We start from the raw sequence: 25884 nt of genomic DNA on the forward strand, positions 1-25884 counted from the left end.
AGAGTTAAGCCTGAGAAGGTTTTACTCTGTCCCTGGTTCCTACTTCATTGTGTCCAGCATGATATAAACCATCTCTTCTATACATTCCTGACATCATGAACTGATTGGCCCATGCCTTCCCCACTCTGATGGACAGAAACTGAGCCAAGACAAAAGGTTCTTCTCTTCAGTTGTTTGTGTCAGATGTTGTGGTCAGAGTGACCTGATAGGATAGTTGTACAGGTCAGGGGAGGCTGTCCCACACAGTGATGGTGGCCTGATGGGTGGTTTTCCATTTGGGAAGAAAATGAAATACATTTCCCAAATGGAAGAAGAAGCAAAACTTCTATCTTATACCACACACAAATGACAAGTCAAGTGTGGTGATGTGTGCCTACAATTCCAGCATTTGGGTAGTTGAGACAGCAGCATTAGGAGTTCAAGGCCAGCCTCAGCTAAAGAGAGAGTTTGAGGACAGCTTGAACTACTTTAGATCCTGTCTCAAACAAAACAAAGCAAAACAAAACAAAACAAAACAAAACAAAACAAAACAAAACAAAACAAAACAAAAAAACAACCAAAATACACAGTCAAAGTAACTTCAAAGTGACTAGAAACTGAATGTGGGGAAAAAAATTAAAACTATTAGAAAGCAAAAGAAAATATCATTATGTTCTTGGTTAGGAAAAGAGTTTTTCATTTTATTTATGAGAGAGAAATGGCAAACTAGGGCCTCTAGCCACTGCAGTCAAAGTCCAGACGTGTGTGCCATCTTGTGTGCATGCATTACCTTGTGTGTCTAGCTTACATGGGTTCTGGGGAGTCAAACCTGGGTCCTTAGGCTTTGCAGGAAAGTGCCTTAACCACTAAGCCATCTCTCCAGCTCAAGACTTACTTTTGTTTAAAACTTGTTTCTGAAAAATTTATTTATGTGGGGCTGGAGAGATGGCTCAGAGGTTAAAGGCACTTGCTTACAAAGACTGGTGGCTCAGAATAAGATCCGCAGTGTTCATAGATAAGCAGATTGTCAGGGCCGCTCATGTACCTGGAAGCCATGTGCAGTGACAGGCGGTCCTGGTGAGCCCGCACTCATACTCACCGCCATCCCCTTCCTCTCCGCTTACAAAGAGATACATGAAAAAATGTACTTTGTTTGGTGTGTTTGTTTTTTTGTTAGGGTTTAGCTTCAAACTCATGGTGATCCTCCCAAGTGCTGGGATTAAAGGCATGTGTCACCACACTTGGCTCATTAAATGAAAAATGTTTTTTGAAAACTTGTTTGTGTGTGTGTTGGTGAGTAGTGTATGCACACATGTGAAGGCCAGAGAATGCTGGGTGTCCTTTCATTCCTCTACTTTATTTTCTTGAGGTGGAGTCTCTCATTGAACCTGGAACTGTTTAGGTCAGACTGGCTGACTAGCAAGCCCCAGTGCTTCTCCTTTCTCTGTCCCCCTCAGGACTGGAGTTACAAGCATGCATGGTTACACCTAGAATTTGTTTTCTAAAATATTTTATGTATCTATTTATTTATGAGAGAGAAAGTGATAGAGGGAAAAGGAGAAATAGAGAAAATGGGCATGCCAGGGCCTCCAGCCATTGCAAACAAACTCCTGACGCATGTGCCACCTTGTGCATCTGGTTTATGTGGGTGCTAGAGAATTGAACTTCGGTCCTTAGGGGAAACTGCTCTTTCTCACTGAGCCATCTTCCCAGCCCCAGGAGGTATCTCCTTGAAGCACAAACTCTACAGGCTTAAGGGGGAAGATCTATAAGTTTGACTTCATTAAAATGAAAAAAAAAAAAACAAAAAACGCCACATGTGGTGGCGCACACCTTTAATCCCAGTACTCGGGAGGCAGAGGTAGGAGGATTGCTGTGAGTTTGAGGCCACCCTGAGGCTACATAGTGAATTCCAGGGTAGCCTGGGCTACAATGAAACCCTACTTCGAGAAACAACAACAACAACAACAAAAATCTCTTCACCAGAAAACTTCACAAAATAGAATGATAGATCACATGTCCAGAGAGTATGTTAATAGTGTTATTAGTGATCAATTAGTATTCACAATGTTTTAAAAAGCCGACTTACAAGCCAGACAAACAGAAAGCAGGCAGAAGAGGAAATAAACAAATGACCAGTAAATATAAGAAAGATGCCTTTATTAGCCAGGTTGTTCAGAGAACAGAAACCATCAACATGTTCACGTGTATCCCTGCATACTATATCTCAACCTGTGTGTGTGTGTGTGTGTGTGTGTGTGTGTGTGTGAGAGAGAGAGAGAGAGAGAGAGAGAGGAAAAGAGAGAGAGAAAGAGACAAGGAGGGCGGGAGGGAGGGGGCGAGGAAGGGAGGGAGAAGATTTGAAGGGTTGGCTGTGAGGCTGGTAAGTCCAAAGTCTGCAGGCCAATCTGACTTTTGTACAGCCTTGGATCAGATGAGACACCTTCTTGAAGGTAGTCTCCTTGCTGAAGTCAGCTTGTGGTGGCTATTAACCCCATGTACAAAGCCCTTTACATAATCCTGTTTGGATAAGTGGATACTGTAGCTAAATTAGCACATAAAATTAACTACTGCAATGTCCTCCCTTACTAATCAATAACATGCAAATTAAGATGACAGAGAGGTAAATTGTATATCTATTACATTAACAAACCTCACCATCTGGAAAGATGTGGGCCATCATGTCCTGGTGATAAGAATATAAATGGTCATACAATTCTGGAAAATGAGTTTTCGCTGATTTATTAATTTTTGTGTATGTGGTATATATGTGTGTGTGTGTTCATATGTGTGGAGTCACACTTGTATGTGGATGCTCATACATGTGAAGGCTAAAAATTGGGTGTCTTCCTCATCAGGATCTTTCATTTGAACCTAGAGTTTGCCAATTGGGTTAATCTGGCCAGCTAGCTTGGCCTGGGTATACCCTATTTCTACTTCCCAAGTTTTAGAATTGTGAGTGGCATTTATATGGGTTCTGGGGATCTGAACTCTGGTCCTTGTGTTTGCATGGCAAATGTTTTATCCACTGAACCATCTCTTCTGTGTTTCCACCTTTTTTATAAGCACTTGCAGGTAGGCATGGTGGTACATGCCTATAATACCAGCACTGGTGAGGAAGAGGCAATGAAGTTTGTGGCCAGCCAGGTATCTACATAGCATGTGCTGAGACATCCAGGACTATACAGCAAGATCCTATCTCAAACAGAAACAATGGAAAGTTAACCACTTGGAAGCCTGTAGGATTTACACTCCTTAGGACTTCTTATCAACTGAATGCCAATAGATAAGTGATATTTATAAGAATGTAATGCAGATTTTTTAAAGTAAATGGAAAAACAACATCAACCTGGAAATAAGCCATGTGTTAGAAATATAATATGGAATATAAAAATCTGGGCCCAGTGGTTCATGCCTTCAGTCTCAGCCCTTGATATCCTGAGGTCGAAGGATCGTCATGACTTCAAAGCCAGTCTGGGCAACAAAGTGAGTTCCAGGTCAGCCTAGATTAGAGTGAAACCTGCCTCAAACAAAATTTCAGGTTGAATATGCAACTGAGGGGCAGAGAGCCTGCCCAGCATCCTGGAGTGGGGAGAGAGCCTACTTAGCATTTTGGAGTGAGTAGAGCCTGCTCAGTATCATGGAGTGGGTAGAGAGCCTGTCCAGCCTCCTGGAGTGGGTAGAGAGAATGTCCAGCATCCTGGAGTGGGTAGAGAGAATGCCCAGAATCCTGGAGTGGGTAGAGAGCCTGCCCAGCCTCCTAGAGTGGGCAGAAAGCCTGTCCAGCATCCTGGAGTGGGCAGAGAGCCTGTCCAGCATCATGGAGTGGGTAGAGAGCCTGCCTAGCCTCCTGGAGTGAGTAAAGAGCCTGCCCAGCATCCTGGAGTGGGAAGAGAGCCTGCCCAGCCTCCTGGAGTGGGTAGAGAGCCTGCCCAGCATCATGGAGTGGGTAGAGAGCCTGCCCAACATCCTGGAGTGGGTAGAGAGCCTGCCCAGCATCATGGAGTGGGTAGAGAGTCTGCCCAGCATGCATGGTGCTCTGAGTTTGACCCCAACTCTATACACAGTGCTCACCATAACCCTAGCATCTGGGAAGTGGGATTAGGAGATCATAAGTATAAGGTCACCTTCAGCTACATAAACCTTCAAAGCTTTTCCTTGACAGTTTTCATATATAAACATAATTTGATCGCAACCCCCTCCTATTACCTAATTTTGCCCTTCCCCCCACCCTTTTCACTTAATCCATTATTCTTTTAGCTAATCTTCTATTTAGCTGTCGTCTTTTTTTGGCCTCCCCCCATCGCCCATGTTGAATGTTGATGATCTCGGTATTGTGCTGGTCTTATGCAGGTAATGACAGCTTCTAGAAGGTCATGAAGAAATGACCACTTCATGTCCAGAAGACAGTGTTCCAAAGCACTCCTCCCTATCCTCAGGCACTTGGATTCTTTCTGCTCCCCTTATACATTTTTCCTGAGCCTTGCAGAACATGATAGAAATGTCTCATTTATCACTGAACATTCAAGAGTCACTTACTCTCAGTGGTTTGGAGAATTTTGAATCTCCTGGTAGACACTGCCATCCACAAAAATAAGCTTTTCTCACCAAAGGTGAGAGTAGCACACATCTATGGTATAAACATAAACATTCAGAGGGTAATTTGTTATGCACAACATATCCATTTGGTCAAACAACAGTAGTAGATTCTATGACCTTTAGGTTAGAGCCTATGACCTTTCCAGCCATGGGCTTTTGATTACATTTCAGTGCTAGGTGTGAATACCCTCCCATGGAGTAGACCTCAGATGAATCAGGGAGCTGTTAATTGCTCCCAAAACAGCCACGCTGTTTTGTAAAAGCTCATGAGGAGTATGTGATAATATTTCTTGAGCATGCATCATTTTGTACAGGACTGAGAGAAAGGAGAAGGGGACAGGTGGGCTTATAGTGGCACAGAGGGTGCATGCAGGGCTACGCAGTGGTGCCCACCACCTAGTCTTTCAGCTTCTGATTCTTCCTGGTGTTTTATTTTTATGTCTCATAGTTTTGCATTCCTGATAATAATCTTGTAGTTTAAAATCACTTCAAATTTAACATAATTAACATGTGCTTCTTTTAATCCAAAGCTGTGGTGTGTGGTTTCAATTAAAGTGTCTCCCTGTGGTGGTTTGATTTAGGTGCCCCTATAAATGTAGGTGTTCTGAATGCTAGATCCCCAACTGATGGAGATTTGGGAATTAACGTTTCCTGGAGGCAGTGTATTGTTGGCAGTGGGCTTATGGGTATTATAGCCAGTGTCCCCTTGCCAGTGTTTGACACACTCTCCTGTTGTTGTCCGTATGATGTTGGCCACCCTCTGCTCATGCTACATTTCCCTGTGCCATCATGGAACTTCCCCTTGAGTGTGTAAGTCAAAATAAACCCTTTCCTCCCACAAGCTGCTTTTGGTCAGATGATTCCTGTCAGCAATGCAATCCTGACTGCAACACCTCCATATCCTCATGTGCTTGTGATAAGCCTCAAATTAAATCTCCAGCTGGTGAAGACTTATTGGAGGAGGTGTGTCACTGGGGGTGAGCCTTGAAGTTTATTAGTCCAACCCCACTGGGTGTGGATAGCTCATTGTCTCTCCTTTCTGCCTGCTAATGGGACCTATGACACCTAGCATGACACCCAGAGGTGATGTCCACCCTCTGTTCCTGCCACGCTTTCCCTGCCACAATGAAGCTTCCCCTCAAATCTGCAAGCCAGAAATAAACCCTTTCCTTCTATAAGCTACTTCTGATTGGATGTTTTGTCCCAGCAATGAGAAGACAACTGCTACTAGTGTGATTTTAAAAATGGCCCTTGAGAGAGAGATGGATTAGTGGCTAAAGGTGCTTGTGAACAAAGCCTGACAGCTCAGGTTCAACCCCAAGCTCCTGCATAAAGCCAGACATGCTCAGCAGGAGACCCTAGAACACGCAAACCCATGCACACGTACAAATAAGTCTTTTTTAAAAAATAATGTATTTCAATCTAGGAAAATCTTTCTTGGAACAGTTTGAACTATGCCCATGAAGAGCCTGGGAAACAATGTGGTTTCAAAGGCTGGCTATTATGAACTGATTGCTGTAACTTGAAAGTTGGTTATCCTCTGCAGAAGGCATTTTATATGGCCAAATGTTTTCACTTAACTTCAGGTGAAGCTAGCAAATCTGGCCTGGAAATAATGTCAGTTAATAATGTCAGCTTTGGGGCTGAGAGATGGTTTAGTGGTTAAGCGCTTGCCTGTGAAGCCTAAGGACCCTGGTTCGAGGCTCGGTTCCCCAGGTCCCACGTTAGCCAGATGCACAAGGGGGCGCACGCGTCTGGAGTTCGTTTGCAGAGGCTGGAAGCCCTGGCGCGCCCATTCTTTCTCTCTCCCCCTATCTGTCTTTCTCCCTGTGTCTGTCGCTCTCAAATAAATAAAAAATGCACAAAAAAATATTAAAAAAATAATAGTAATGTCAGCTTTGATAAAGTCTGTTGCTCTGAAAGCTTAGGAAATGGCATGGCTGCTTAAAGGACAAGTCTTTTCATTCGTGGTACTGCTTGAGAGTCAGTGTGTGAATGACTAATGTAACACAGCTAGGACAGCGAGGGAGGTGTGAGTTTAGTCCCTTCAGGTCTGTGTGGCAGAGCTCAGGACTCTGGTGACCAGTTCCTAGGATGCTCAGGTTTTAAGATTTTCACTTTGACTGAGTTTCTGAGGCTCAGCCTGAGGGCACCTCCCAGGATAGAGGAAAGGTCATAGATTCTTTGCAGGAACCTTTGCAAGGCTTTTCTAATGTACAGAAAAGCTGTCATTAGAAATATGAGTGTTCTGAAAATAAAATTTCTAAGTTGCAAAAAATGTATCCTTAAGTACTGAAGGTTTCTCTTTGGTAATGCTCCGGCTACAAACATAGCATGTCTTGCCCCTTTGTTTACGGATATATAATAATGTGGATATGAGTATCAGGTTTTCTTTATCTAACACTTGACAGCTGTTCACCAGTGACATGAAAGATGAGATTCTGTGCAGCTCAAAGGAGATATTTGATCCTTCAAATAATGCCTCCTTATAAAATATTAAATTAGTCAGTTGGCAAAGTGCATGTTATGCCATTGAGAAGTTTTTTTTTTTTTTTAAGAATACAGTGTATATTGTCTAAGCCAGAAAGCACCAAACATATAGGATAAATTGTAGCATTATATAAGCAATATGCTTATTGATCATAATGCTATATACTTTGGCAAGAAATAGTTTACAAAACAGATCTGTGTACCTTTATAAACATTTCTAATATAGCTTACCACTGTTAAATGATCAACAACCTTTATCTTTCATATGAAAAATGATTGTCATTTTTCCACCCAGGTTTGTTTCCATACTTTGCCTGTTATTTCACTTTGCTATTGGGGGTTTCTGTCTGAGTATTTCCAGGTTTGGGGGGTTCTTTGTGTTTTGTTCAAGAAATTAAAAAGATGAAGACCGAAGTAAAGCAGTAAGAAACTTTATTGAGGGCTGGAGAGATGGCTTAGTGGTTAAGCACTTGTCTGTGAAACCTAAGGACCCCAGTTCGAGGCTCAACTCCCCAGGACCCACGTTAGCCAGATGCACAAGGGGCACACGCATCTGGAGTTCGTTTGCAGTGGCCGGAGGCTCTGATGTGCCCATTCTCTATCTCTATCTGCTTCTTTCTCTCCCTGTCTGTCACTCTCAAATAAGTAATTAAAGAAAAACTTAAAAAAATAAAGAAACTTTATTGAGAGAAGAGTATAGTACACTGCCAAGAGAGGCAGTGGCCACCTGAGTTAGAAGCTATGGGGAGGGGAGAGAGAAGGGGGCTGCTTTATTTATTTCCCAGGACTACTTTTTAAGGAGTATATGAGAAGGCAGCTAAGGAATGTAGTTTGGGTGGTTCTCTATTTTGAATGACAGACTTGTCCCTTCCCAGAATGCACCTGATTTTAGTCATTTGTATGGCCAGTCATGCACAAGTATATGATGGCAAATAGGGGACTTTCCCTAAAAGTTCACTCAGAGGGTATAGTTTACCTTACTGCATGCCATGTGGCAAATCCCACTGCATTGAAAGCAGTAAACAGTTATTGCCAGCTTTATTAAAAGCAGCTGGGACAACCCAGACAGGACTGGGGAGGGTCATCAGAGACTCTGACCTGAGATCTCAGGCATGCAGATCTGTGCCCGCTGTATGCAATGAAGCACGAGGTCTTGTGGCTTCAGAGGAAGATGGAGTAAATAGAAGGGTAAAAGGTCAAAGAACAGTGAACCCCATTGAAGGAGCTGCTTTGGGGTCTCAGATATTTTCCTCAGTCACTCTCCTCTTTATTTTACCAAGACCCGGTTTCTTACTTGAACTCAGATCATGCTAGTTCAGCTAGTATAGCTAGGCTGCTTGCGCCAGAGATCCGCTGCCTCTGCTTTCTGTGAATCTGGATTGCAGATGGGGCACCCAGCATTTACATGGATTTGGGGACCCTAACATCCCTCTTCACATTTGCATGCACTTTACTAACTGAGCCATTTTCCCAGCTCCCTGGTTTCTGGTTAAAAAAAAAAAAAATTAAATATTTATTTATTTGAGAAAGAGAAAAGGAGAGAGAGAGAGAGAGAGAGAGAGAGAGAGAGAGAGAGAGAATGAGAATAGACTCGTCAGGGCCTCTAGCTGCTGCAAACAAACTCCAGACACATACACCACCTTGTGCATCTGGTTTATTGGGTCCTGGGAATTGAAATTGGGTCCTTTGGCTTTGCAGGCAGGCACCTTAACCACAAAGTCAACCTCCAGCCCTGGTTTCTGATATTTTTTTCAAGATAGGGTTTCATTCTAACTCAGCCTGACCTGGAATTCACTATATGTTCTCAGGCTGGCCTTAAACTCATGGTGATCCTCCTACCTCTGCCTCCCGAGTGCTAGGATTAAAGGTGTGCACCACTACACCCAGCTTAGGTTTCTGTTTGTTTTTTTTTTTCTTATTTTTATTAGCATTTTCCATGATTATAAAAAAAATCCCATGGTAATTCCTCCCCCCTCCCAGGTTTCTGGTTTTTAATATAGGTAAGTTCAATGCCTTCTGCCTACTCAAAGCTAAATAAGCACTAATTATATTAATAACAATATCAAAAACTGATCATTTTACTAATGGTGCCTGTGTTTATATCATTTGCTCACTTGTCATGTCAGAGGGTTATATGTGCTCTCCAGAGGGGTCAAAGTGGCATTTGTGTGAGTCTCATTCCTTTACCTTTGCATCTATAATGGGATATGAAGAGAAGTTGCAGCACCAAATACCAATTCAAAATATATCATATTCATTTTGATGTATATTTGAATCTTTTCTTATATAAGTTATGCATATATAATGCATATATAATGAACAAATTAAAGTTCATGCACTTGGATACTAGGAGCCAAATATTCAGGTTCTCATGTATTAGGAATCAAGGCAAAATAAACTGAACTACATATCCTTTGTCATTGGCTACTAGTGTTTTTATAAGCAGGAATTTCAAATTCAAATTTATAATTTACTTATTAGTAATTGTAAAAAATTATAAAAATAGTTATAAAATGAATACAGTCTACATTCATTTTTCTACATGTATGTGCAATGAGCATTGACAGGTATATTATACACTGAACCTCAATAGGTAGCTTAATTTTATAGGATATATTAATTTTAATAGCAGAGGCTTACGTAAAATTATGACTGATGCTAACACCAGGGATGGTTGGCTTCACTCTGTGAAAAGTCATCAGAAAAAGCTTCATGAAAGAAGGTTGTGGATAGGATTACGAAGCATGCATGTAATCTCAGGCAGTGTAGAAAACTCCATTGATTGTTACCCCATGCTAGGTCAAGTGCAGCAGGAGACAGGTGTGAGCAGACAAGAGTGAATATGGTCCATGGCACACTTAGTGCAGGTGTGAACAGAAGAAGAGAGTGAGTGTGGTCCATGATACACTTAGTACAGGTGTGAGCAGAAGAATAAAGTGAGTGTGGTCCATGGCACACTTAGTCCAGGTGTGAGCAGAGGAACAGAGTGAGTGTGGTCCATGGCACACTTAGTCCAGGTGTGAGCAGAGGAAGAGAGTGAGTGTGGTCCATGGCACACTTAGTGCAGGTGTGAGCAGAGGACAAGAGTGGGTGTGATCCAGTGCACACTTAGTGCAGGTGTGAGCATGAATAAAGAGTGAGTGTGGAGCTTGGTTCACTGTGGCATAGGAAGTGCTCCATTTGAGCTGGCTTTGGGGATATTTGTAGTGTTAAGCTCCCTGGTATTTTAATAGTGATGGTGACTGGGGGCTGGGGAAATGGCTCAGTGAGTAGTATGTGTACCATCGTGCGTGAGGACCTGAGCTTAGATCTCCTGCTCCCATGTACAACACCGGGTGTATCCTATAATCCTAGTCTGGGGAGGCCAATACATGGAGTCCCTGGGGCTCACTGGGAAGCTAATCTAACAGAATTAATGAGCTCTAGGTTTAGCAAGGGACCCTCCCTTCTGAAATAGGAGGTGAGCTAAAGAAGACTGAGAGAAGCCAACCTCTATCCTCAACATGTACACATGTTTCCCACACACATGTGGACATACATATACATATCCACACATCCACATGTGCATACATGAGCACACACCCTGAAAAAGCAAAGTAAGTAGTAATAGGGATCCGCTAAAGACCTTTTACATGAGAATGGCAAGGTAGCCTGCAGAACTGCCTATCCACTGGCCGTGTTGGTCTCTCTACCTGCTGATTCATGGTTTTCTCTCTTTCAGGAAGTTCATGAGTTATTAAAAGACTATGAGTTAAAGTATTGTTATGTGGACAGAAATAAACGAACAGGTAAGACTTTAGTTCCAAACATTTAATTTTGATTCTATAGATTTGTAAATGAAAAAAGCTTACTGTCCTTTCATTATTAATCTCTTACATTTTTAGGCATTAAACTGTATCAACATAATTCAGAGAATTTATTTTTTGAAGGTAATATTAGTGTCCTGAATTTTTTTTTAATATCAAAATATATTTTATTCTGGACCTCTTTCAGATCTGATTCAAATTACAGTCATCAAAGCAATACAATGCAAAGGGAAACCGCAACAAACAAAAGCTGTGCCTGGAAGGATTGAAGGTCACGGGGACAAATCATTGTGATGGGAACCAAAATACATTGTGTCATTAACATGGTCCAGGACAGCACAGAACAGCTCTATCGGTGTTCCTCACATAAGAATCATGAAAACTGAACAGGAAGGTTCTTAACATGAAACTGTCATGGGCTGGTTTATACTTTTACAACAGTTTTAAAGTTAACTGGATAACTAAAGAAATGATGCAGACATTTTAATCCAGTGCTATAGGTAGGCTCACAGAATTAGACCCAAAGGTGAAATTGTGAAAATCAAAATGAAAACATTATATAGCTACAATGTCCAAGTCAGGAGAGAAAAAAATTACTTCTGTATTTAAGAATCACACAGCTACAAAATGCAGTCTGCCTGTTTTTGTTTGTAATGAGATGGATAAGTACACATCAGACTAGATAACACATGCAAAATATTTGCTTGAACTTATCCAGAAACTTCAAAGAAAACATGAAACAGCTCACTAGAAAGAAAAACAAAAAAGCTCTAGTTATTCACCCTGCTCCAACTGTCAACACAAAGGCAGAAATAAAGAAAGCTATCCATGCCTCACAACTACTGATGAGACAAACTTCTAACTCAGTGTATTAAAAAAGTGAATACTTCCTCTTTTTACTCTCCTACATTTAACTAGAATCATGTTTTAAAAACTGATATTAAATGTGTAGTGTCCTGAATTTTAACCACATAATTTTCATGGTGTTATTAGACTCTTATGTTTTTTTTTAATTTTTAATTTATTTATTTGAGAGCGACAGACACAGAGAGAAAGACAGATAGAGGGAGAGAGAGAGAATGGGCACACCAGGGCTTCCAGCCTCTGCAAACGAACTCCAGACGCGTGTGCCCCCTTGTGCATCTGGCGTTTTAACGTGGGACCTGGGGAGCCGAGCCTTGAACCGGGGTCCTTAGGCTTCACAGGCAAGCGCTTAACCGCTAAGCCATCTCTCCAGCCCAACTTTTATGGTTTTTAATAGTGAACATTGGATGTTTTCAGAATTGTTCTTCAGGGTTTGATGTCCTTCATTTTTAATAAGACAAAACTGGACTTTGTGAATAGACTGTATGATTTGACCTTTAGCTGGGAAAATTGGGAAACTTGATTAATTTCACATCCATGAGAATAGAACTCATTTCTTTGTGTGCATGAGATATGTAATACTTTCTAAGCATCATTTGGAGATAAAATGAAAGCAGAGTATGGAGTGTACGGCTAGTGTGTACCCAGGTACTCCAGTGCCAGAAGTTTATCTTTAACCCCAGTGCTTGAGAGGCAGGCAGTGTTAGAAGGATTGCTATGAGTTAAAGGCCAGCCTGGGACTACATAGTGAATTTCAGGTCAGCCTGGGCTAGACTGAGACCCGACCTTAAAAAAAAACAATTAAAAAAAAATTTATATATGTATATATATGTATATGTGTGTGTGTGTGTGTGTGTGTATGCATGCATGCATACATATATACATACATACATACATGCATATACATGCATGGTCATATATATGACTGGGGATACAGCTCAGAAGGAGAACCTTTTCCTAGCATGTGCAAGGCTTGGAGTTTGATCCACCCACAGTCCTTCAAACTATATACCTGATAGAACCCTATTGTAGATTAGTGAATTTAAAAAAATAGCAGAGCATTACAGATCAAGAGGAGATCCAGTTTCACTGTTCCAACTGCATTCCTCACTTAGGGGCAAGTACTTGGAATCTACTATTTACCAACCTGTGGGTTCTGTGTGGTTGTCAGAAGAGCTGTTACCAGATTCTTGTAGGCATAAAGTAGTTATTTCCCTGTCCCTCTTTGAAGTCAGGAGAGGACTCATGTTTTGCTTTTTGGTAAGAAAATGAGTGTAGAAATGGCACGTGTGTAGAGCCAGAATATGGTTAGAAGTAATTGCAGAAGGAAACTGACCTCCAAGCTGTGGGGGAGGGGGCACAGAGATGCCTGTGAGAAGCAAAGCCTCCTTCTTGTGAGACCTCAGGGTGCAGCTTCAATGAAAACCTTTTGTTTTGTTAAAACACACACTGTACACATTATGTAGCTATTTTTCTGCCACAGTGTCTGACTGAAACCCGTATTACTGCATCTGTACACATGAATGGTGCTTTTCCTATGGCTCTTGTTGTACACTTCATCTAAATGTTACCCAGCATGTTTCAGTTAGCACAGGTCTTTCCAAGATGATACTTACAGCTGTATTCCAGGATATAAACAAGTACTTATTGTTACATAACTTTCTCACAGGTTGTGTATTCTCAAAACCTTCCTTTGAACATTGCAACTGTTTTTCTACAAGTGATGTGCTGGGTTACAAGTTATACCCAGTCTCTGTTACTAGATATAGACCAAAGGGGTATGTGTAATGTCTTCCTGACTCACACCCTGACCAGTGCTGTCCCCAGAAATGATAAGTCTCAGCTACTGACATCAGGAGGAATTATATTCAGAAATGTCTTGCCTCAGTAGTGGGGAAATTACCTATAGATGCTCTTGTCCTACATAAAAATTAAAAAAAAAATTTTCCTGAGAACTTAACCACATCCTACCTAGAACAAAACTAAAAAAAATATTTTTAATATGTTATTTACTTATTTGCAAGCAGAGAGAGATGTGTGTGTGTGTGTGTGTGTGTGTGTGTGTGTGTGTGTGTGTTTGCGAGTGCGAGCGAGCATGTACATGCATGCCAATGCCTCCAGCCTCAACCACTGAGCCACCTCTCTAGCCCACGAGTATTTAATAGAGAAATATATAGCACCCAAACAAGGTAAAAGTGCAACATATAGCATCCAATGAAGCAACTATTACACGTGGTGGAGAAGCAAGAACTTCTTATGAGGAGAAAAATTAATCATTTAAAACTGAACCAGAATTGACACAGATACAGAATGAAAACAGACATTAAACCAGTTTTTGTAGCTGTTCCACATGCATGGGCAGCTGTAAGAATGGGGACTTGAACGTAAATGAACAAGTCTGGCATGTTGTCATGTACTTGGAATCCCACATTGAGGACATAGAGACAAGCAGATCCCCAGGGCTCCCTGGCCACTGCCCTCACCTGTGTGGTGAACTCCAGGCCAGTGAGACACTCTGTCTAAATAAAGGTAGATAGCATATGAGAAATGACACCTTACACTATCTTGTGACCTCCACATGCATGCACACACATACATGCACAAACATGGACTCTTATTAGTGAACTATAGAACAATTTCAAGAATCCTAATTTTGAAGGAACTGAAATTATTTAAAAGGGGGGGGGAGGCAATACAGACAAAAATATTTAGAGTCAGAGGCCCCCAAATTTCCAAATCTAGAGCCATTCCAACTCCAAGCACAGGAGTGAAGAGAATTACAAGGCATATTGTGATTGAACTTGCTTATAATTCATGCTAAAGGCACAATGTTGAGAGTGGATGAGAAGGATGTTATGTTTAGAGAGACAAAGATAAAGATGACCAACATTCTTTTTTATTTTCCTTTTCACAATTTCATGCATGTATGTAGTGTATTTTTATAATAGTCACCTCTGTTGTTGCCCTCCCGCTCAACCGTTCCTCCTGATCAACCCCTTCCTACGTGTGTGTGTGTGTGTGTGTGTGTCTGTCCCACTGAGTTGTTAGGGTTGCAGGCGTGAGCATAAATAGGGGTTATATACTGGAATATGGGTCACTTGTCAGTGGCTACACCACTGAAGAAAATAACTCCTTCTTCCTAAGCAATCATTAAGTGGTCCTTGATGGAACATTGATGGGCCCAGTCTTGTATAGGACCACAGCTTCTGTGAGTTCATGATGGTAACAGTCATGTTAGCTCCAAAAGACAGCTTTCCATGGCACCCTTCCCTGTTCTTTGGCTCTTACATTCTTTCTGCATTATTCGCTAAACTTGGAGGGGTGAAACAGATGTCCTGTTTAGTGTGGAATGCATAATAGTCACTACTGTCACCATTTTGACCAGCTGTGCATTTCTGCATTAGTTCTGGCTGCTGAAAAAGGAAATTTTGTGATCAAAGCTAATAATCACTAAATGTGAGGGAGCTCTGGCACACAAGAGAATGTGTTTTACCTCAGAAGAAATAAGACAGGTCTCATGTACAAGCCTATCTTAATAGTGATGTTTCTATAAGGATTATAACCCAGAACAGCAGATCTCTCAGCTGGTCACAAAGATGTTAAGTCATACACAGTAAAATATAATAAGCTGGCTATTCTTTATTTTATTTTTTTATTTATTTGAGAGAAAGAAGCAGAGAGAGAGAGAAAGAATGGGAGCGCCAGGGCTTCCAGCCACTGCAAACAAACTCCAGATGTGTATGCCCCCTTGTGCATCTGGGTAACGTGGGTCCTGGGGAATCCAGCCTCGAACCGGAGTCCTTAGGACTCACAGGCAAGTGCTTAACTGCTAAGCCATCTCTCCAGCCCTAAACTAGCTATTCTAAAATGCTGATATAGCCCTATTGTAGTCAGGTTTTCAATGCTGGCAGAAATCACCTAACCAAGAGCAGCTTTTGGGAAAAAAAGGGTTTATTTTGGCTTAGATGCTCCACAATGGCAGGAAAAATGATGGCATGAGTAGAGGGTGGACATCACCCCCTGACCAACATAAGGTAGACAATAGCAACAGGAGAGTGTGCCAAACTATGGCATGGGGAAAATGGCTATAACACCCCCAAGTCCACCCCCAACAATGTGCTGCCTTCAGAAGGCTTTAATTTCCAATTGCCATCAGCTGGTGAGATTAGCATTCAGAAGACCTAAGATTATGGGGGACACCTGAATCAAACCACCACACTGTGAGTATAAACATAAATATTTAGATAGCAATTTGACTGCCTGCCCATTTAGCATAACAACAGTAGTAGGTTCCCTCCTAAGACCATGAGCTTTTGACCATGTTTTACAATACTAGTATGAATTCTCTCTTGTGAAGTGGACTTCAAAGCCAATCAGAAAGTGGTTAGTCACCCCTGTAACAGTTGTGCCACTATTGTACCAGTGGATACTTCTTACCTGGCCAGTTAGCTGTGGAGCATGCACAATCCATAGCTGGGTGAAGACTGTTAGTGACTTTTCTCCCTCTTGTGGCAGTGTGAAAGTTATACAGCAGAGAGGAAGCTCCCAGTTGAGTTCTAGCTTGATTTCTGTCTGTCTTATAACTGAAACATGTGATGTTTTCAAGCAGCAGAGAATTACCATCTAGTTTTGGTGAGCAGCCAGGGGTAATGGAATAGTTTGTATGGTTTTAAGCCCTTTGTAGCCTTCCTGACCAGCTGCTTATTGGGAGGTATCTCATTCTGGCACTGACATTTTCAGCTAATAATCTGTGGCTTCTGGGAGTGGCCTTATCCACCCATGTAAGGTACATTTGCTCAAACTTTTAAAAAATAATTTTTAAATTTTATTAATTTATTTTATTTATTTGAGAGAGAAGGGGAGAGAGAGAGAGAAAAAAAAGGGCATCCCAGGGCCTTCAGTCACTGCAAACAAACTCCAGATGCATGTACCACCTTGTGCATCTGGCTTATATGGGCCTGGAGAATTGAACCTGGGTCCATTTGGCTTCACAGGCAAATGCCTTAACCACTAAGCCATCTCTTCAGCCCTCAAACTTTAAAAAAATATTTAATGTGCTTACAGGGTGTACTATGTTTTCACAAGGCCTTTTCAAACATCCATAGTGTGGGCTAACCCTCCTCCAACTTCTACCTCTCCACCATTTCCCTATTTCTACTTAGCTCCTCTCCACTACCCACTCCCAATACTGCACTACTTCATATTTCTTGGAAACAATACATGGAAGAAGGCCACAGGGTTACACCTCTTTTTTTTTTTGGTTTTTCAAGGTAGGGTCTCACTCTAGCTCAGGCTGACCTGGAATTCACTATGTAGTCTCAGGGTGGCCTTGAATTCATGGTGATCCTCCTACCTCTGCCTCCCGAGTGCTGGGATTAAAGGCATGTGCCACCATGCCTTGCTTGGCCTCATCTTCTCTTTTTTTAATTTAAAGAAAAGAGAGTCAACAAAGAATTGCTTGCTCATTGAATTGAGGGTGAAATAAGAAATAATAAATTTGGGCTGGAGAGATTGCTTAGCGGTTAAGCGCTTGCCTGTGAAGCCTAAGACCCTGGTTCGAGGCTCGATTCCCCAGGACCCACTTTAGCCAGATGCACAAGGGGGCACACACATCTGGAGTTCGTTTGTAGTGGCTGGAGGCCCTGGCGTGCCCATTCTCTCTCTCTCTCTCTCTCTCTCTCTCTCTCTCTCTCTCTTTCTATAGACCTCATTCTCTTGCTGTCTGTCCCTCTCAAATAAATAAATAAAACAGAAAAAAAATTTAAAAAAAGGAAATAATAAATTTATCTTATTGAGATAATTTATCACCATCAAACCCACATTCTAAGAAATATTTAAGCAAGTCCTTTAAGAAGAATATGCTTGCATATGTACATGCATGAATATGGGATGTGGTCATTATGTGAGTAAATATTTTCTTTAATATTTAAATCTTTTTAGGAGGTGATTGAGATGAGGAGAAGGCCCAGTTGGTAAAGTGCTTACCATAAAAACACTAGGACCTCAGTTCAGATCCCCAGCACCCATGAAAAAGCTGGGCAGTGCTAGGTAAGAGGAGACAGGAGGATCCCTGGGGCTCTCTGAGTATCTATTCTAGCCAAATGAGTGAGCTTGGATTCAGTGAGAGACTCCTCAAAAAATTAAGTGCATGGGCTGGAGAGATGACTCAGCAGTTAAGGTGTTTGCCTGTGAAGCTTAAGTACTGAGGTTCAATTCCCTAGTACCCATGTAAAGCCAGATGTGCAAGGTGGCGCATGCATCTAGAGTTTGTTAGCAGTACTTGGGGGTCCTGGCACTCCCATTTTCTGTATCTGCCACCCTCCCTCCCTTCTCTCTCCCTCCTTTCCTCCCGCCCTTCCTTCTCCCTTTCTTCCTCTCTCTTTCATTCATAAATAAATAAAATATTTTTTAAAAAATGAGGTGGAAGCCAGGTGTGGTCGTGCATGCCTTTAATCCCAGCACTCAGAAAGCACTGGTAGGAGGATCACTGTGAGTTCGAGGCCACCCTGAGACTCCATAGTGAATTCCAGGTCAGCCTGGGCTAGAGTGAGACCCTACCTTGAAAAAACAAAAAAAAAAACAAAAAAAAAAAAAACCAAAAAAACAAACAAAAAAAAAAGAGGTGGAGAGCAATTGAGGAATATAATCAATGTTGACCTCTTGCCTCCACATGTCCATACACATATATACATGAACATGTACATACATCACACACATATACAAAAGAGATGGCTTACTATTTAAAATAAAAATAGTAATGGTCTTCTTGTACTTTATGACACTTGTATAAAAATATGCAATAACAGTTATGCAAGGCTGAGAGGAAGAAAGGGAAATGTCCTCCATGACTTTCTTGTGCTGTGTGTAAGGTAGCTTAATGTGCTTTGACAAAAGTCATCTGGTAAGTATGTAAGCCCTGTTATAAAAATTAAGTCACCCATGAAAGTGAAACAACAACAAACATATTAATAGTGTTAAATAATGTGTGATCAATTTAGTAGTGATGATGGTGTCTGTAGAACCATAGAGTTAATAAGTCAATGTAGGGGCTGGAGATACGGCTTAGTGGTTAAGATGCTTGCCTGTGAAGCCTAAGGACCAAGGCTCGATTTCCCAGGACCCGCATAAGCCAGATGCACAAGGTGGCGCATGTGTCTGGAGTTCATTTTCAATGCCTGGAGGTCCTGGTGCACCCATTCTCTCCCTGTCTCCCTCTCCCTCTCTCTCAAATAAGTAGAAATGCTTAAATAAATAGATGTATAGAAGCTAGGTACTCTTGAGCCAGACATGGCAGCTTCTGCCTATAATCCCAGCAGTCAGGAGAGCTGAGATGGGATGGCCATGGGTTCAAACCAGCCTGGGCCACAAAGTGAGTTCCAGGCCAACTTGGATTAGAATGAGACCCTGCCAGAAAGAAAGAAAGAAAGAGAGAGAGAGAGAGAGAGAGGGAGGGAGGTAGGGAGGGAGGAAGGAAGGAAGGAAGGAAGGAAGGAAGCAGGCTGGCTGGCTGGCTAGGTGTAAACTATATCTGTGCTTCTAGAGCTTTCTGAGCCAGGTATGAAAAAAAATTGGGTTGAAGAGATGGATTAACAGTTAAAGCACTTGCCTGTGAAACCTAAGGACCCAGGTTTGATTTTACAGTACCCATGTAAGCCAAATGCACAAGGTGGTGCATGTGTCTGGAGTACATTTGCAGTGGCTAGAGACCCTGGTGTGCCCATTTTTGTTTCTCTATCTTGCCCCTCTTCTCTAATAAATAAATTCAAAAAGAAATAATTTAATTAGGGAGAGTGTGGCATGCTTTTTTAACAAATTTGTCGCAAATAAACTTGTTAACATTCCATATAATAATTGTAAAAGGATTAGAAACAACTATAAAATGTTCAAGTGTCCCTAGGAAAATCAGAATTAATCCTAGATTTCCTTACAAATGTCCCTCTGAAAAATGACATCTGCCACTTTTCTAAGAGCCACCATTATTTCAAAAGAAAATGAAAGAAGTTATAGAAGAGAAAAATTGACCTTTTTTCTTACTGCCCATACTTGTAATTTGCTTTATTATATTATTTAAATTATACCATTCATTCTCTTATTTGAGTTAAATGCAGATTCCCAAGGGAAGGAAAATAAGACGTTGTCGGTCTTTACATTTGCTAGTTGATGTGTGGATGGATACCTCTGTTATTCATCCATCCACAACTTGATGTGTGTCATGCATTGTGACAGTTGGTGGGGTGGGTAATGCTAATTCCCTAGCAATTTGGGCAGCCCACAGCAAGGAATATACCAGGTGTCTAAACAAATAAATTACAATGTACTCAGACATATGCAGCAACCCAAGCAGCATTCAAAGTTCAGAATTATAATAAAACAAGGACTGGTGAACTCTTAATGGGCCCAGCATCAGCGAAGCTGCTGGGAGCACAGGATGTAGCAATCCCTGGGATGAATTTGAAACTAGTCAAAAACCTGAAGGTATGGGTAGGGATCTTGTGGGCAAAGGGACTACAAATGTAATAATGTATCAATGCCTTAAATGACTTGATATTTATAGGGAAGAACAGATAACTCAGTATCCTGCTAGAAGATCAAGAACTTTTGGGATAAGGGGAAGCATGAAATGGGAGAGCCTGAATCATATGGCAAAGGTTTTAGAGGATATGATAACTAGGCAGGAATTTGAATCTATTGATAATACCAGACGACTGTGCCTTGGTTAGTAAACAGGCACAATTAAACTTCTGTTTTTTAAAAAAATATTTATTTATTTGAAAGAGAGACAGAGAGAATGAATGAATGAATATATATGGGCATGCCAGGACCTCTTGCAACTTCAAATAAACTGCAGACACATGTGCCACTTTGTGCATCTGCCTTTACATAGGTACAGGGGAAATGAACCTGGGCCATCAGGCTTTGCAAGCAAGCAGCTAAAACCACTGAACCATCCCTCCAGCTCTAAACTTTTGTTTTTGAGAGATAAATTATTAGCATTGAGGGAAAAGGATTAAAAAGAGGAAGTGCTGGAAGAATGAGCAAAGAGTAGTTTTCAAGAATTTATGGATGATGGAGGAGAAGGGGTCTAGTGCAGCTCCCAGGTTTGGATTCATCCATGTCATACAACCAGCGAACCTAGGGAATAAGAGAAGATGAATTGGAGGAGTTTCTATTTCTTTCTTTCTTTCATACACACACACACACACACGTGTGATTTATTTCAGAGAGGAAGATAGAGAGAATGGGAGTGCCCCGGCCTCCAGCCAGTGCAAACAAACTCCAGACGCATGTACGACCTTGTGCATCTAGCTTATGTGGGTCTGGGGGAATTGAACCTGGGTCCTTTGGTTTTACAGGCAAGCACATTAACCATTGAGCAATCTCCGCAGCCCTCTATTTCTTTTCTTCTTTCCTTTCTTTCTTCTTTTCTTTTCTTTTTGGCTGAGACATAAAGTTCAGGAATTATATTTGTATTCAGGTGGGAATCACTGTGTTGTGAATATGTGTGCAGTAGAATATATTGGGGAGTTACTGGGTTAGCACCCTCACATCAAATTATCTTGCTGAACTGAATTGCTTTCATAGTACCTCTGGGTTTTGTTTTGGTAATACCACATTTTTTGGTTTTAAAGTTTTTTTATTTTTATTTATTATAGACAGATGGAAGGAGGGGGAAATTGGGCACACCAGACACATGTGTCACCTTGTGTATCTGGCTTACATGGGACCTGGAGAATCAAATTTGGGTCCTTTGGCTTTGCAGGCAAGCACCTTAACTGCTAAGCCATCATACCATCTCCCCCATCATTTTTTATTGTATATTTTTCTACCTAGTTCAGAGTTGAACTGGCATTTTTTATGAGCGAGAGAGAATTGGCACACCAGAACCTCTAGCCACTGCAGTCAAATTCCAATCACGTGTACCATCTTGTGTGCATGTGCCACTTTGTGTATATATGGGTACTGGGGAGTCAAACACAGATCATTAGGCTTTGTAGACAAGTGCCTTAACTGCTGAGCCATCTCTCCAGCCCAGTGACACCACATTTTTAACTGTTAAATGGCTTGCAGTATCTGATGGAACGTGAGCCCTGTATTGAAAGGGATCTTCCTCATTTGTTCAGCAGTCCCTGGTCTGGTGACTGGCACATATTGCTGAATAAAGGGGAAGAAACTTGATTTCACCAGGAGAGGAGGGGATGGAGTAAGAGCAGGAAGTCAGTGGCTTGGAGCTGCTGAATATTATTGTGATAGCGTTTCCACATGTGACTCCACTGATAAAACTTGCTCCCTTACAGGTAGGAACAGAGGAGAAAGATGGAGTAAAGAAAAATGGAATGTGGACATGGAAGAAAGAGAACATAAGGAAATTAGGAAAGAAGTGGCTCTTGGCTTCAGGTTACCTGACAGTCAGGGTCAAACATGAACTGATAATTTTATGGGCAGATGTGGGAACATGATCAGTATTTAGACTGCTGGTTGGTTTGTTAGTGTGATTTAAGAAAAAAGTTAAGTGGTGTTTTATGTCAGCATTAGAAAAAAGTAGGGGGAAAAACAGCACCAAATTGATTCAAGCCTTCTAAAAAGGGTGTTAGGGGCCTGAAGAGATGGCTTAGTCATTAAGGTGCTTGCATCAAAGCCTAATAACCTGAGTTCAACTCCCCAGCACCACGCAAAGCCAGATGCACAAAGTGATGCCTGCATTTGGAGTTTGTTTGCAGTGGCTGGAGGCCCTGGTGCACTCATTCTCTCTGTCTCTATTTCTTTCTGCTTGCAAATAAATTAAAAAAAAAAAGAGGGAGCTGGAGAGATGGCTTAGTGGTTAAGCGCTTGCCTGTGAAGCCTAAGGACCCCGGTTCGAGGCTCGGTTCCCCAGGTCCCACGTTAGCCAGATGCACAAGGGGGCGCACGTCTGGAGTTCGTTTGCAGAGGCTGGAAGCCCTGGCGCGCCCATTCTCTCTCTATCCCTCTATCTGTCTTTCTCTCTGTGTCTGTCGCTCTCAAATAAATTAAAAAAAAAAATTTAAAAAAAAGAGAGGGGTGTTAGAATCCAAGAAATATTCTTAACGTAAGGTTGGCATAGCTACTTTTTCCTGTAGTGTTGGAAGAGTTAGTTGTGGCTTTGGCAGTAGTTTCCTTGCATTTGGAGAGCATGTGAAATGAAAACTGTTATTTAAATGCTAGAAAACGCCCACACTTCTGAGAGCCACATGGGCACTAAAGCTAAGCAAAGGAAGAGCAGGTTGAGTGGATGATAGGCAAAATTATCCTTGCCCTTGGATTTATGTTTCTCCTGTCTCAGTCTCATAATTGCTGGGATTATAGACATACGCCACCATGCCCAGCATCCATGGTGTGTATGATTATATATATGTTATCAGAGCATCTGTTGCTCCATGCAGAAACAACTTCATTACCTAGATGGTTTTTATTGTTTTGCTAGGATTTCAGGGTAAAGAACTTGTCCAGATTCGGAACCTTATGATTTTTTCATTAGATATTACTCATCAAATAGTATGATTGAGGCAAATTAACCTTATTTTAAGGATACTGATAGCACTACAAGAGAATGGCCTCCTTCAAGCATTTTGGTATCTTTAGACTGTACTTTCCAGTTGCCGGGTTCTTGCTATCAAATGGAGTCTTAAATCTTTCTGGGAAGAAGGAAGATTTTGTAACCTTTTTATTTCAGTAAAAGTTTTAATAAAGACTTCATAAAATTTTATATCACAAGATGCTGAAGCAGGAGAATCAAAGCCCCAGGAGCCCCTCAGAGTATGGCAGTCATCCCAGTATAATGCTACAGTTTGTATCTGAGCAACTAGCTTCGTGGAAGTTCAGCATTAAAAAAAGACAGAAGCATAGAACTGGAAAGCAATTGGAGTCCACCACATATAATAGGGATATAACTTTATGATAATTTTGTTTCAGAAAAATATGTATAAGTGTATAGCTGAGTCATAGGCATTTATGTACTTATGTGTTTATTTATTTATTTACGTATTTATTAAGAGAGAGTGTGGGTGTGGCTGGGGCTCTTGCTCTTGTAAACAAACTCCAGACATGCACCACTTTTTGCATCTGTCTTTAAGTAGGTAATTGAACCCAGTCCTACAGGCTTTGTAAGCAAGTACCTTTAATTGCTGAGCCATCTCCCAGCCACCATTTATGTATTTCTTACTGTTGGTCACACAGAAAAAAATGAAACGGTAGCCTAAAAACTCTTTTTTTTTTTCTAAAAACTCTTCAATTTATTTTGTTCCAGCGTCAAAAGTGACAAAAAGCCCTTCAGGGATCTAGATGGGCTTAGAATCCCCCAAACTAGTGGCTCACAAGTTCTTGTACAATTAACAAAGAATTAGTGAGCGTAGACACAAAGGAGGGCAAATTTTGAAAGGTTTATATTATGAGTGATGATAAATAGAAGAAAGTAAAAGTAAAGCTGGAAAGCTTAGACTTAGAGGGGTCTTTCCACACACACAGCTTATAGGAGTCCTGAGAGCCTGGAAAATCCACATGGTGACTTGGGTCAGCTTATCTTATAACCTTAGAGATATACATTTGGCATCCAGTTGGGATGAGCCTTATTGCCAAGTTCAGACGTATATAGACAGAGGACCTTGATTACTTGGTGGACCAGGAAGGCGAGTATAGACATAGAAAGATCATGCCAAGGGGTGGGGGGAGCCCACGAAAAGATGAGGAAGAAGGACCAGGAAGCTGCTACTGCCACCTTGTGCAGGGTGGCATCTATGTTCTTTTGGGCCTGTGTCTCTAACTGACTACCTGCAAAATAAAATGACCATGTTCCTAATCTGTCAATTTTGCTATCTTGCAGCTTTTGTTACCTTGCTGAATGGGGAACAAGCACAGAGTGCAATTCAGATGTTTCACCAGTACTCTTTCCGAGGCAAAGAGTTAGTGGTCCAGCTCCAGCCAACAGATGCCCTGCTGTGTATCACCAACCTGCCCATTTCTTTTACATTAGAAAAGTTTGAAGAACTTGTTCGTGCTTATGGAAACATCGAGAGGTGTTTTCTGGTCTACAGTGAAGTTACCGGCCATTCCAAGGGCTATGGCTTTGTAGAGTACATGAAGAAGGACTTCGCTGCCAAGGCCAGACTGGAACTGTTGGGCAGGCAGTTGGGAGCATCAGTACTCTTTGCTCAGTGGATGGATGTTAATCTGCTGGCCTCTGAGCTCATTCATTCTAAGTGCCTTTGCATAGACAAACTCCCAGCTGACTACAGGGATTCAGAAGAACTGTGGCAGTTTTTTTCCAGTATCCATAAACCTGTGTTTTGTCAGGTATGTATTTAAAAATATTATTAGGAATATTTTAGATGTATGTATTTCTATTCTGTGTCAGTATTTATCATATCCATATGAATATCACAATGAATAATTTGGTTCTGCTTTAATCTGTAATGAAGATTTTAATCTCACGAGAAATTTTAAACAATTTGGTAGGATAAACAATGGTGTTTTAATCCATTATGTCTTAGCACATGAACAGTTGGTTCACCCCCTTCTCATTCCACTCATGAGTCCAGCCATTATTCCATTAACCCATCTGTCCCTGCAACTCTTGTTCACCACCACTCTATGCCAGATACTAGGCCAAGTATCAGATTTTTATAAGCCTGATTTGAAGCTTTAGCTTGGATTATGAGAGGAATAGATTTGTTAAGTGTGTAGAAATGGTACATATTTTTCCTTTTCCCTACATGACTGAAAAAGTTTTATAGAGAAAAGGCCAGTTGAGAACAGTCTTAAAAAGGATAAAGAGTTTGAAGGAAATGGAAATTTGGTTATGTACAGCAAAAAAGTAGCAGCAAGTTGTTTTAAAAATAAGAAAACACTGAAAGAGTCTAAGCAATTATTTGTAATATTAGCATATGCGATACCAAACCCACATGAAAGGGTTTGTGACTTCTCAAAGCCATACTGTGCTGCGTGTTGTCACACATATCATTGTGAAGTGTAGGTTTGTTTAAAATACTTCATACTGCTCAAAAATTGGAAACCTGAGGTGTCTTATTTGCTCTTTGTGTACCAGTTTCCACAGACCCAGGGCTGTAGTGTCCTCCTGACACCCTCAGGAGGGGCTGCAAGGAAGCCAAGTTCCACATGCAGCAGAGTCCCTGGC

The 25884-nt window shown here is 41.4% G+C and overlaps 1 protein-coding gene across 2 annotated transcripts in view; it reads left to right on the plus strand.

Moving 5' to 3' along the window:
- The window catches only part of Raver2 (ribonucleoprotein, PTB binding 2), a 143461-nt gene that overhangs the window by 30855 nt on the left and 86722 nt on the right, over positions 1-25884 (plus strand). For both annotated transcript variants that reach the window (XM_045150130.1, XM_004663168.3), the window contains exons 2-3: positions 10790-10856; positions 24574-25043. In XM_045150130.1, coding sequence (XP_045006065.1) covers positions 10790-10856; positions 24574-25043 — 537 coding nt within the window. The remainder of the gene's footprint in view (positions 1-10789; positions 10857-24573; positions 25044-25884) is intronic.

Source organism: Jaculus jaculus, chromosome 5 (assembly GCF_020740685.1).
Source record: "Jaculus jaculus isolate mJacJac1 chromosome 5, mJacJac1.mat.Y.cur, whole genome shotgun sequence".
NCBI lineage: Eukaryota > Metazoa > Chordata > Mammalia > Rodentia > Dipodidae > Jaculus > Jaculus jaculus.